Source organism: Bombus pyrosoma, linkage group LG10 (assembly GCF_014825855.1).
Source record: "Bombus pyrosoma isolate SC7728 linkage group LG10, ASM1482585v1, whole genome shotgun sequence".
Classification (NCBI taxonomy): Eukaryota; Metazoa; Arthropoda; class Insecta; order Hymenoptera; family Apidae; genus Bombus; species Bombus pyrosoma.
In genome coordinates, this window is record NC_057779.1 from 12,049,620 (window position 1) to 12,063,854 (window position 14,235).

General features: G+C 31.7%; 2 protein-coding genes across 3 annotated transcripts in view; one reads left to right on the forward strand and one right to left on the reverse strand.

The window, feature by feature from the left end:
• The first annotated feature begins 1,283 nt into the window (after positions 1-1,283).
• On the forward strand, positions 1,284-3,110 carry LOC122571811 (putative SERF-like protein). The gene is made up of 3 exons (XM_043735995.1): positions 1,284-1,442; positions 2,112-2,223; positions 2,567-3,110. The coding sequence occupies exons 1-3, from the start codon at positions 1,436-1,438 to the stop codon at positions 2,643-2,645; spliced, it is 198 nt and encodes a 65-aa protein (XP_043591930.1). The 5' UTR covers positions 1,284-1,435; the 3' UTR covers positions 2,646-3,110.
• A 4,450-nt stretch (positions 3,111-7,560) lies between these two features.
• LOC122571810 (glucose-6-phosphate 1-epimerase) overlaps positions 7,561-14,235 on the reverse strand; it is a 37,035-nt gene continuing 30,360 nt past the window's right edge. The window contains exons 3-6 of one of the 2 annotated variants that reach the window (XM_043735994.1): positions 11,819-11,877; positions 10,955-11,292; positions 10,171-10,479; positions 7,561-7,725 (exon numbers count right to left, since the gene is read on the reverse strand). In XM_043735994.1, the coding sequence (XP_043591929.1) occupies positions 7,717-7,725; positions 10,171-10,479; positions 10,955-11,292; positions 11,819-11,877 (715 nt within the window). In that variant the 3' untranslated portion in view covers positions 7,561-7,716. The other variant, XM_043735993.1, reaches the window with a different exon arrangement.

Here is a 14,235-nt window from a genome sequence, read left to right on the forward strand (position 1 = left end):
TTTTATCGTAATATTAATACCATCACCAAATAGAAAAAAAAGAACGAGCTTAAAACAATATTACTTTAACAATGCAAAATTATTTTTTTTTAATATTCTCATTCTTAAATACCATAAGAGTAAAACTAAGTAGTTGACAGAGTATGTCTGCATTTTGTAAACATATCCTTGTTAAAATAACAATATTTTATGCCCTGTTCCTATGATAGACTTATAAAGGTATTCTAGGTATTTTACTGTCATGTATCTTCAAAAACTAATATATTACTATAGAACTATGATCTCTAAATCTTTTAATAATCATTTGTTTACATTCATAATATATTCATCCATTATTAATTTCTTCTTTATGTTGGAGAATAATACATAGGTATTATGAATAGTTTTAAATGAAAATGGCCAAAATGAAGAAACATAATTGCCATTAAATTAAAAATTTATCATTAATATTATGAATATTTAAGAATATCTATGCTTTTGTGCGGAAAAAGAATCCAGTATTGTACTGGGATAAAAACTACACAGAATATTTTTAACAGCTAACAATTTGATAATATATACCGGATGAAAACATTCTCCACATTTTCCATACAAAAACATGATATTTAGTCCCAAACATCTATTATGAAAGATAGTTTATATAATTTCTATAATTAAGATATCAACATATTGACATTTATATTGTAACATGTACGTTAACAAATATTATTATATTATAACTCAGAAATATACTATAATTATTCTTAAATATATTGAAATATAAGTTTTCTAAACAATTGATATTATGATAATGAAGGTATATGCGGTATTTCAAACATTTTAATACCATGGCGAAGGTAACAAAATTGATAAAATTTAAGTTTCTTTGTTATTTCTATGGCAAATCTTATCAAACGATTTAAAATTCAACGTCCGTGTTTAATATTGAAAAATGTTCAAGTTATATATTTTATATAATATCTACTTCAAATAATATCATTATTGAGTTAAATAAATGAGATTCAAAACTACAACTTCTTTTATAACAATTAATATTTCAATATAAATATATTCCAGACCTAAAGTGTAAGACTACAGAGGTTATAAAATTTTTTTGTTTACCACTGACAACTAATTAGAGAAAGATGTCCAACATTTATTGTCCAATTACGTATTTATAAAAACACTATTTGAGATCTTATTCTCATTTTATTAGCTATATTTGCGTATTAAGCGACAACTCCTTTGTACTTTTAAAATGTCAGAAAAGATCAATCCAAGGTATAGATGGCATTTACATCGATATTCGTCAACCGAGACGACGCAAGATTTATTTTAGTTTAGAAATTAGTCAACGATCGTAAAGGGAATATAGGTGTACGGACGTGCTTTTTCGCGTCACTTAATCGGGCCAAACTTTTAAGTACTTGCTTATCGGAGATCAAGAACTGAAAGAATGACCCGTAAGTAACTTGCATTACTGTTTATACGAACATATACGAAACAGCCATAAAAGAACAGGGGAAACTTGGAACAGTGTATACTTTGCATCTGCCATTTGTGAATATGTATTTTAAAGATCGAAAATACAATATTTCAGCGTGAGTTATAATTAATTGTTTACATTTTTTCTGTTTACTTGTAAAAGGAATAATTTCTAATAAATATGTATAATTTTGCTTTATCATAATCCTTCGTGTCTAAAGAATTTATCCCTCTTACATTATTCTGTTACATTTACATTTTTTTACGAATTGTAAGAGTTTTTATTTTATATTTCGTTATCTTAACAATTTCTTGCCGAGGAATACACATTTTGTACAATTTACATAACTATTTCAATGTAGTACTTAGGTCTCGGAAGGTTTTGCTCAAACTGGCACTTCTAGAAAATTCCTAATTCGAGTTTATGGTTATAATATTATCTCATATTTGTTATTTATTGTGTACTTTTGCTGCGAATATACTTTTATATTTTTATTATAATTTACTACTTTATGCCTTAATATTAGGCATTAAAATGTAATTTCATTTCTATTGGTTAAATCTTTGCTCATGTTACAGTTAAATTCTACTACTTAGACTAACTTTTATTCACAATTGACGCAATTATATTACACATTTTTATATAGGTGGAAATCAGCGAGAGTTAGCACGAGCCAAAAATATGAAAAAGACTGTTAAAAAATCTGCAGCTGAGCAAGACAGCAATAAGGGTCTTTCATTAGAACAACGAAAAGCACGGTAACAGTATTTAATATGTATTAAAATTTTTTTGTACGCTCATATATGTTTGATATTTATGAATGTGTTATCAACACCATCATGCCATATTATGTGATATAAATCTTTAGACATACAAAATGTAATAATTACAAAGCAATATAAAATTTTAGGTTATATGCACATATTTTCTGTACTTAATTTAATTATCATTGAGAATTACGTTAAAAGGCTAGATAACGTTAGATTCGTTTTAATAGGTTTTTTAAATGGTAAGAACATTTAGAGACTCAAAATAATTAATTTCAAACTTTTTACATACACTGTGTATTATACTATGTGAATACTGTTTCTATTGTTTTAGAGATGCAGAACGAATGAGAGAGAAACAACTAAAGAAACAACAAGAACAGCAAGAAAAAGTAAAGCAGAGTGCGAGATAATCCCTACTATTGCAAAATGTAAATTGTTCGACTGAATTCAAGAATAAAATTTTAAGTATGGTTTTAAAATTCTTGATTATAAAACATCAAGGCTATGCTTAATGTGAGTGCATAAAGAATTCATAGTGTTTTTAATTATAGAAAATATCTTCAGACTGTATAATGCAATATATATTATAAAACTAGGTACAAGTAATCATGTTTGCAGAATATTAATAGTCAGTGTGTATAAAACTATTGTTATCTACATTGTAATGATTAAAGAAAATGCACATTTGACTGGTTCACCTAGATATAAGGATATTAATTAATTAAGTATAAGAATATTTATAGTACTAATCTTTAATTTGTAAATTCAAGTTTTCAGTTATTTAATATGATGTATAAGTGATTCATAAATTGTACTACGCGACATACATTGTCATTTTGTTTGGCTCATAATAAATTGTTCAATTTTAAAATAAATATTTTAGAATTTCTTGTCTCTATACTACATTAATATTGGTAATTCTATTTGATTATCTTTAATACACTATATTATATAGAGCAGATCATTCAAATAATTGGTACTAATATCAACAGGTATACCATATATCTTTATTATGTGCTTTTGTTTGCATTTATTGTACTTTTGTATTAAAATGAAATTCTAATCTTTTATCAATGAAGTTTCTGTATTAATGGAAGTCTCAATACGTTTAAGATAGAATATGTATGGAATTTACAAAGAAAGAAACGGTATTAACTGACCATTACCTATATTTTATTGCACTTTCCCAGAGACAGTACATATTTAACATATTTCTTTATTACTTGAAAAGCCTGATATAAATTACAAACATTTGGGATATTTAAAACGGATATATGAAACAGCGATAAAAGAATGTGAAATTTTCTAATAATTCATATGTAATATTTGCCGAAAGGTAAAAATCCTAATAATAAGATATATAAAAAGAAAAAAAAAAAGAAAATGATAATATCGTACAATAAGCACGTTATATAGCCTCTAAAGACTAAAATCCTTATAAAATAGAGTATAATTAAAAACCATTTTCGACTTATTTCTAAAAAAACTAAAAGAATCCAAGATTTGTATTTTGTTTACCACTAAATTGTGTTTGTTAGCTCACTAATACATTTACAAGCAGAAGACTTCCTCTCTTATTAATCGTTTATAGATTATCAAACTTTTCATATATAAGGAACCATATTATATATTGAGCATTTATTTAATTATACTATCTGTTCCAAAGCATAACTATAAATTTTCATCCGATGCATTTGTATTAAGCGAAGAAAGAAAATAATTGATTTAAGAATTAGTTTATATGAAAGATTTTCGAAACAATGATAATGATATAAATGCTGTATTACATTCTATTTTAGATCAATTTCAATATATGTAATATAAAACTGATAAATTTGAGTATATATGTATATAAATTTGCAAATTATAAGCAATACATATCATAAATATAGGAATACTTTTTTTATCTTAATGTTGCCTCCATTTTACTGGAAAGAACATATTTTACCAGATAATTAAATTTTTCTATAAATAAGTTTTGTAAAATAAATGCGAACTGTGATTTACAAATAGTCCGCATGAAATATTCTTCACACACGCTTAAACAAAGATGTAGTATACTAGAAGCAAAAATGATATTGTATTATTATCGATATATTAAATAGTAGAATTTATCTATTACTCATATCCTAATTTGCAGCAACTAAAACATGTCTACCATATGAGAGAATTTTCTTTGCCTAAATATTTAAACTTTCCAAAGTTCAATATAAAAATATGGAATGATTAAGCATTAAACAATATTAACTTGAATATTTTTTAGTAATTAAATATGGATCACATATTCTGCTTGATAAATAGATATTTTTATAAGATTCTTGATATCTAATTACAAGTAAATATAGAATTATCTTTTATAAAACTTTTAACAAATGGAATATTATTATACGAGTTAAGAATAATGTCCGAAGTTATTAGAAAATAATAAAACTGTGTAAATCAGATAAATTTGTAAGATATAAGCTTAATTTTATCCAGTTTTTTAAGTCGTATTTGTATTCGGATACTAATGAATCGATTTGCCTGTCCATAGTAGTGTTTGTAGGGGAATAAAAATTGTAATTAATCAAATATCAAAAGTTACATATCTTACCGAGTTAGACGAAAGAATACATTCATACTTAAGACTGTATTAATGTAATAGAATCTCGATTATAAATTTTAACATATTAATTGTGTCTTATATAAGAATATCTTAATAATCCAATGCAAAACATTATTAGTAGAATTATGACTTCCGATTAAAGTTTTTAAATGAATATAATGTCATTAATTTCGAACAGGTATATAAGGGTGTAAACAACAACAGTTTAGTAGCAAACGTTTTTAAAGATTTTATCTATTCAGTGAAAATGCTTATTTATCCATTAGAAAATACCTAAGACATGTAATTAAGCTACGAAAACTATCAGAGAGGCCGTAACGTGTTATAACATAAAATTGAATATGCTACAAATTATGTTATTTATTAATGTACATTTAATACTGTATACCGGATACGCAACTGGATCTAGCCATAATTCTGAAATTAGTTTAAAAAATATTTTAACTTTGATTTTGCACAAATCATTGCATGAAAAGTATAAAAGCACTGTGATATTTCTTTCCTTGTATTTCATATGATAAGTTGTATAAAGTTAAAGTATTTTGTAAACGAGTCAACTTTTGACCTTTAAGCCCTACTATCTTTTTTTTTCCTTTTTTTTTTAAATAGAGAATAAAAAGATACATTGATAAGTATATAAAAGAATGTATAGTCTCATTTAGTCAAGGAAACAGAGATGACCCCAAAATTTCCAAGATATTTTCACTTCTTCCAGAGTGAACACATACAGCAGCAGGTCATGCACCATTCGAAGCTATTCAATTTTGTTTTGTGAAATATTTTTCTGTCTCTTGCCATTTCAGTCACACTCTGTATGTATATTTATGTTTGACATATTATTCATGTTTTGCACTAAATTATTAGTATATCCTATCTACATCGTAAATCTTAATAACAGTATAAATATTAAGGACTTAATAGTAAACCGTAGATAGTGTTGTACACAATTGTATTCCTGTAGATATATTTCAAAATCGATTTCGCTTCTAAAGAGTTAATTACTGAATATAACATAGATATTGTAATATTTTTACAAATATTTAATACATATATAGAGTAATTTTTATTATACTAAGAATGCTTAATATTATATGGTATAAATATCCTGTTTACATCTATTTCGAAGACATATCATTGTCCTATGCCTTTCTTAGTTCATACGATACATGATAAAATGTATAGTGTACTTGGAAACTTGACAAAAATTCGTCCCTCTGTTAAAATTACAGTAATAATAAATGCTAATTGAGCTTAACTATTGGAATAATATACTATTAAAACATTGTGTTTGTAATATTAGCACCATAACTGTATGTATCATTTTGTAGACGAGTTGTGCACTCAGAGCTAATAATAATAATTAAATTGAGTTTACTATAGAACTATAATGTAATAATGTATCCAAAATTGCACGTTACAAAGTTTCCTAAATATATAATAAAACTTGAGAGTATGGAAAACGAATAAAATTTTGTACATAAGATAGTTGAAAGTAGCGCGATAGGGAAACAAAATTATGATTCTTTAGAAAAAGAAAAAGAAAAAAAGAAGAGAAGAAGAAAGAAGAAGAACGTAAATACGGGAATGTTTTAAAATATCAGCACAACTCCAATATCAGAATGTACGTACATTTTACACGTTTCGTATTAGTATGTTTAAAAAATACATATAATACATTTATAGCCAAGTAACATTTGGGGTTTTTGAGATAAAAATTGTCTAATGGAAAATTGGTTGGGAATATTAAAAATGTTGTTTCTAAATAAAGTAGTGGAGTTATTAGAGAATGCGAGACATCACTTTATAAGTATCAATGAACATTGTAATATCTGCGCTAAAACTTTATTACATTAATTTATGAAAGAAACACAACAACAAAATGTCATGGTATAATTTAGGCGAAAAGATGTCTTTATTGTTTAAGTAAAAAGTGAAACTGAAAAGAAATATGTATATATATTTTTTAATCACAGCTGATAAACACATTAATTGTATAATGTTTCTGTTTTGCTTGTCCGAACATTGAGCTTTTTGTCAACTTAGCTAAATAAGTTTGAAAATGCGTTACTGATTTTTCGTTTTTGATTCGTCTACAATATACAATGTATAGCAATATAGGAACGTTTTCCCACTATATATCATCAATATTATTAAAAACCAATAAAAGTTCATATTCCAAGCGTGACGCTACTCCGCCGTTTAGCTGTAACAACAATTTAGAAAGTAATCTTTCCTTCGTAGGTAGAATAGTAATTGCAGAGTAATTTGTAATAGTTTGAAGCTATTAGTTTTGCGTAGCATATTATTTTAAGTATATATTTATAATAATATAATAGGAAGAAATAAGTTTTATTAATAACTTTTTATATCTGTTCTGTTTATATGTACGTCGATATATTTTTATAACTGCATTTCACTTGTATTCAATTATGTTGCATAACGATACTATTGAGCGACGATAGAAAAGATATGGAAACATATGATTCAATGTAATGAAATGAATCGGGGTTTAATTCAAATGAATTATAATGTGATATTTAATATTGTAGATGTTGCTGTAAAAGTATTGTGGGAGAAGTGGATAAAAGCAACAAAAGATGAAAGGAGTGTGTGAAAGTTGATCTTTCGTAATATTCCTTTTAAAGATTGAGAGAACATATAGTGCAAGTTTGAGCGATACAGTGAGCATGTAAGCGCGATGGATGTGTCGAAGGTGTTGATGGTGGTGGAGGTGGCGGTGGCGGTGGTGGAGGAGGTGGTGGCATATATAGCCATCCGGTACTAGTTGGCCAAACGGTACCTGGTGGAGAGGAAACCGGAAATAACGAATTCGTATTATTTCCGGCTGCTACGTGCGGCGTTGGTCCACCCTCTACTCACATTACCTAAAGTACAGAAGTAATGTAATTCGTATAAATATTAGAATAGCTAATTGAAACTATTACGAGATGTTTAATTTGTATAATTTGTATGATCTGTTTAATTTGTTTAAATAAAATGGGCAGAAGAAGCACTACACGAGCATATCGGCAAGGAATATCTATAGAAATGGCTGAAGAAATTATAAAAAATATCTAAGGGTATCTAAATAAGGTACATAAATGCAAACACGAAACAACAAGGCTAGAACGTACGAAAGTAAGGTACTAACCGGAATTGAATACTCGAATGAATATGGCGAAGAAGTTAACGGTTTTTACAATTAATACAATCGTACAAGGAGTACAATTGGGTAATACATATGGATAAAAAGAACAAGATCGTAGAATCAGCATCGGATAAATAATATCAGAACATAAATATTGACTTGAAAAGTCAGAAAGAAACGCTATCAACAACAAGGTATACCCACATGTGTACATACGCACATAAACAAACACACATATATTGAATGTATTAATGTGAAAAAACAGTGCAATCGTACAATGGAAAAGGATAAATTGAAACAGAAGTGGCTAACAAAGGTGGCTAACAAAGGTGTCCAAACACTTACGTTCGCAAGGTTTCTGTAACAGGTGAAATACGAGCATCGAAATAAAGTGTTTAAAGCAATATACATGTAGTACACATGTAGTAAAGTTGTTAGTTTAAGCGCGCAATTTATTTCATACAAAATTTAATACAAAGCTGAATTATTATTCAGAATAGAAGCGGACATAAAGTGATTCTTTTCGTTTCTGAGTAAAGTAAATTTGAAAGTTTATCATACGCGTGTATTAGACCGATCGTTAACTAAACAGAATTCGGCGCGCTAAAATAAGAAGAAAAATTCATATAAACGTGTATGTCCGATACGAGCTTGTTCTCGAGTCGCAGCTTATTACTCTATTCTAGGTATTACTTGGATTTTAGACCAACGATTTCCTTCTAAGTCGTGTTGGCCTTGTTTGAATTCATTCGATCATTGGTTATCGAGACATTTAAAATCTCTTGTTTACATATAAAGGTCCATTGAGGTTGTCCGTTAAAACTGTTTGGTCGTCAACGTGGCAGTCAGCAATGTTTCCGGAAAATCCGTATAAGCGACAATGTACGATGCGATGCGATGTGATGTGATGCGATGCGATGCGATGCGATGCGATGCGATGCGATGCGATGCGATGCGATGCGATGCGATGCGATGCATTCGTGCTTCCGCCGAAGCTGGGCCTGGTCATTTTGAGCAATTTCTCAAATGGGTAAATGAGGTAGGTAAAGGAGCTGTCTCCAAGTCTGCGTAAAGAAGGTAGGAAGGCGCAAGCTGTTACTCGAAAACAAGGTCATTGTCATTGTCGTACTTGTCGTGTGTTCCGACTGACTCCTTTTCTGTGTCGAAGAAATTTGGAAAGTCAGTTTTTTCGAAAACTAAGCCTCTGACGAAAATTTTTATTTATTTTTATCTAGGTTACTCTATCATCTCATACTCGCTTGTATTACATGTTATCCTATCTGTCATATGGAACGTTTTGAAATTTCATTAGCACTGCGAGAGGAGGCGATTATCACGATTAAATAAATAAATAAGCAAATAAATAAATAAATACACACGCACACACACACGCACTCAGAGTTTAATATTCAGAAAGAAAACTATTGGTGTATTTGTTGCTGATTCTGCGATAATATGAATCATTTGTAGCTTGAAAATACGTAAATAATCTAATAGCATTTAATTTTAGAATGGATTTTTAAGAAAATGAAGGTCGTTGTTTTTGTTTGTTAAATTCAACGCGTTTCTTTATATCTGCAAATAGTATCTGCTACAGTCGATATTAATAATTACACAATTTCACTATAATCTTTATCCTTGTTGTTTATAATAAATTACAAATTGTCGTTTATCGAAATTAGTATTCTTTCGTTTCGTGGCATATTAGATTCCTTGGTGTATCATAAAAATATTGGTGTTAATTCCTATTTTCGAGTATTAGTCGTGCAAGATAGATAGTAAGTTGTATAAGTATACAGAATAGATGTATTTGGCAGTTGCTAATCAATTGCTTTCGAACAAGTGCTAGATCGTAGAACGTGCATGCGATGTTAGCTAACGTGCGATGAGAAAATGAGAGAATTTTCTTCGTTTAGGATAAATGGTTCGTTATTTCGTAGAATAAGGTACCATCTTGCTCGAAACAATACTTGTAACATAAATAATACTCCTGTGCAATACAACGAAGGTAGAGGTATTGTGAATCGTTGTGAAGGTCGTTGGTGATAATCACGCGTAATCCGGACAATTAAAGATTTATCGAGAACCTAGGCTTTATATAATATTATTGAATTATTAGATGAAAAATATGTAAAAAATATGTGGAATAATTGTTACTTTGGATCTGTTTCTATTATTATACCTGTAAGATTTGACTAGCTTCGAAAGCTGTTCCAGGAAGTAATATAACAGGGCTGCTGACGTGTCCGCTTTCCACGCATATCATGTTGGGAAACTCGTCATCGCCGAAATCTGGTATATCACGAGCCTTTTCCTGCCACGGATTCCAAACCACTGTATCAGGAAAATTGTACTTTTGTACTCGCATTTTCCTACCGGATACGACGTTAGTAATGATGTGTTCTGGCTGCGTGTTCTGATAAATTCTGTCTGTCCATTCGCACACGGTCACTACGTCGCGACCTTCTTGAAAAATTTGGTTGTCTCTCGTCTGAAAAGAAGAATAGGTTTCTTTTAGTAGATATTTCTGAAAAATTAATCAATAGTAAAAAAAACCGATTTATTGGTTCGAAGGGAAAATTCGTTCCGTTTCTACGGCCAAATCGAACAACGGTGTTTGCTCTTTTGCGTGTATTCGTTTATTTCAGATTTACGTGTCTTTCGATCGGTGTCGTTCAGCTATTCGTTCGTTAGTCCATCGGCGTACAATTGTTGTTTAATGTTGCGAGAAAGAGACCGAGTCCAAGTTGCAAAGAATAAGCGACAGTCTGAGCGTGCAATTCTTGCAAGTTGCAGGAATTTTTGTCGCGTGTTTTCTCGCGTTTGAACTCGTGCCAGGTGAACGAAAAGCAACTGCTTGGAAAAAATATTTCTTTAGAGCAATCGAATTGTGGCTAGGAAAAACGGAAGGAACTTTCTATCCTTTTCAACCTTATTGATCGTCGATAACGTTGCTACGATTATACCTTGTCGATAAACGTGCATCCATGAAGGCCGGTAATTTGACATCTCCTAACATCTGGCACTTTAAAGTAAGTATGCAGCAATAAATTAAAACTAAACGTATGATCTTTACTAGGATTGTATACGCCAATGTTAAAATGTAGTTCCTTTTCCCGAAGTATCAGTCTGTATGTCAATTTGAATGGGTAATTCCACATTGATCGGGTGAATTCGCTGTCCATAATAGAGAAAATTGCTTCGACGTCACCGCTCGGCAAACGTTCAGGTGGCTTTTCTACGTTCCAACGGACGATTCTAGCAAAACCATGAGGCGGCCCAAACGTCCATGCTCCAAATTGTGCTGCATCAAGTGGAGGCAATACGCGATTAGTATTATTAATTTCATGCGTATAGTATAGGTTATTCACATAGTACACATTTCATGTGTATAGTATAGGTTATAATATAGTATATGGTTTCTTTTTTCTTATTTAATACTTTACATTCACAATTTGCCCAATTTGGACATTTGGTAGAATTTTTTAACTGTTTGATTATCACGTGAGTGGCTACCCCCAGCGGGGTACCATCTTCGTGTTTGTTAGGTTATATCCTTTGTGATATAACCTAAATGGTAAATGGTAAAATTGGTATTTCATTGGGACAGATGTACCGACTAGAATTTGAAAGCGAGACAAGCTTTACTTGACGATAATTAGAAAATGTGAAAATCGTATTTATTCGGTGATCGTAATTTCGTTTTACCATGTTTCTTGCCAAATGAACTTTTCAACTTTCTTCCGTCCGCCACTCTATATTTTGCCTAATAACTTTTCTTTTATCGATCTCCAAGCAATTATTTATTTCGTTTTGCCTGGCGTACTTACGAAAAACGAATGGAATGCCTCCTCTAATGGCTTTCTTCCCATCGAATACCGCTTGCTTACTGAAACAGAAAAAATGATACTAAAATCAAACAGCGTATCTATCGCAGCCATACGATACGTTCTATCGATTTACACGTTCGCTCTCATTGCCGTTAACGTTACTTTTATTAATTACAATTAGAAATAACTTGACCCTTTGACTCGTCACATCGAGTCACGCTCGTCATACGGATTAACAACGTTAGGTTGTATCTTCTTTGTAACCCCATGTTTCTACGTTGTTTATGTCAGAGACCAAACGTACAACTTGATACGACGATTATGTATAATCCTTATATATAATAAATGCCATGTATAGCTAATTTTCGAATAAATTTATTACTCTGACAGAAAATAGTCTTTCAATTTCTAGTTTTTCTAGATGTGGACGCATACGCGCTTCATAATAACGTACGATGATAACGCGCCAGATAAATAATCTACGGTGTATGGACACATGGAAAAGCCTGATACCTCGAATGGAAGGAAAAATGCTGGAATATCGGAGATAGAGAAGCGACAAAAATGAGCAGACACGCTGTTCTACGAGAAGAAGTCGTAACGTTGTAGGCAGCAACTAACGTCGTTTAAACGCCATACAATTTGGTACATGGTGTTTCTCGAGGGAACGAACTCTTGTACGAAAAATTGCAACGACGATCCTGATCCTGGCCCAAAGTCCACCGACGAATCTTTTTCTTTTCCTTTCGCTTTTCTTTAAACGTTTAATAAAAATTTCATCCCGCAACGACGTAACTAGTCTGAGATTTTCATGACCTTACGTTGTTCGCTTCTTTGCCTTTCGCTATACTCGTAAAAAGGACGTATTTGTACGTATGTACGATTATACGACCTTGTGACAAGTCAAATCGATCGACTCTACTCTTTCTAAAGTTATCGATTTCGCATTATCCAGCCACGCCATTTCTATCGAACGTCTCGGAAAGCAAATCTTTCCAAAGTTCCAAGGAAAATTAGAAAATACGACAGAAGAAAATGTTGGAAACGATCTTGAAAAATCTACGAAATTCTTTAATCTGTAACAATAAGTGTCAATAAGTGTAATATTCCTTTAGCCGCTACTTAATTCTACCTTTTGCATAAGCCAGGCAATTTTTCTTCCTCGGACGATATAAAAAGACCATTGTCAAATAATAAATATAATTATACTAAGCTTGAATATTACGAAAGTGTGTGATCCGAATGTACGTGCGTGTCCTCGAAACGTCCCTGCTGGAGTAACGTCGCGAGATCGTAATGATATTTATAAATCAGAGATACAACAACAGATTGCTTACTCAAACAGATAACGATTTACGTAGATTCCTATCAACAATTCCAAAGCATATACTTTGTTGTCTCTGGTTTCCAAGTCGATGGTAAGGCTGATCTTTATACGAAACCATATCTCGCGTCTATGCACGTTTTAGACATTCGCAGAGAGAGAGTGAGAGAGAGAGAGAGAGAGAGTAACAGTACTTTTCAACATTGCTATATCTGTTGGTTGAACGAACCGGCCGAGTTAATGACCAAGACGTTGATTTTCACGCGTATCCATCGTCGATACGTATATCCTACGGAATATCGTCATGTTTCTTAACTTAATCACGTAATCCAGTTTTCGAACGCGTGAATCCTGCAAGTTGAAAGCAATTTTGAAAGCAAGTTTATCCGTTTACGCTGCACGGCTCCTCGAGGTGGACATACGATATACAAAGAGAAAGACGAGAGAGGCACTTGCTGGAGGGATTGTTGAGGGACGAAAAGAGAAGAGCAAGGTGGGCAAGAAGAGGACGGAGAAGGTAGTGAGAAAAGAGAGAGGAAGAAGGGGGTAGAAGGAGCGATGTACCACCACGAAGTACGACGCGGCGGTAGGAACGCGGCTGACGCCAAGCAAAAACGATCGACGCTGTCTGCCGTGCTTTTTGCAGGCATCACAGTTTCAACCTCTCCTCCTCGTCGTTTCTAGCTGCTGTTATCTGCCGCTACTGCTGCTCTGCTCTGCTCTGCTCTGCTCAACTCTGCTCTGCTCTGCTCTGCTCAACTCTGCTCAGCTCTGCTCTGCTCAGCTCTGCTCTGCTCAGCTCTGCTCTGGTCTGCTCTGCTCAGCTCTGCTGCTACTTGCGAGTGGCATGCAATTTCTGACGCAGTTAGCTCCTGATATTCTTTACCGAATACTTTTCTGCTTTGTCAAATGAACGCGAGTTTCAAAGAGGACATAAATTTTAGATTTTAAATCTCACGATGAACTATCAGCAGCGGTACCTAGACCTTTAAGCAGTTGCTGCAAACCAATGAAAGCGTTGGTAGTTATACTACATTTTCGACATTATCGTAGAGGAACGTCCTGATAAATTGAAGTTGAAACAAGAAATGTA

Excerpts from the sequence above, each read along its gene's own strand:
- LOC122571811 (XM_043735995.1), top strand. Across the intron at positions 2,224-2,566 it reads TTAGAACAACGAAAAGCACG|AGATGCAGAACGAATGAGAG; the intron begins GTAACAGTATTT and ends CTATTGTTTTAG.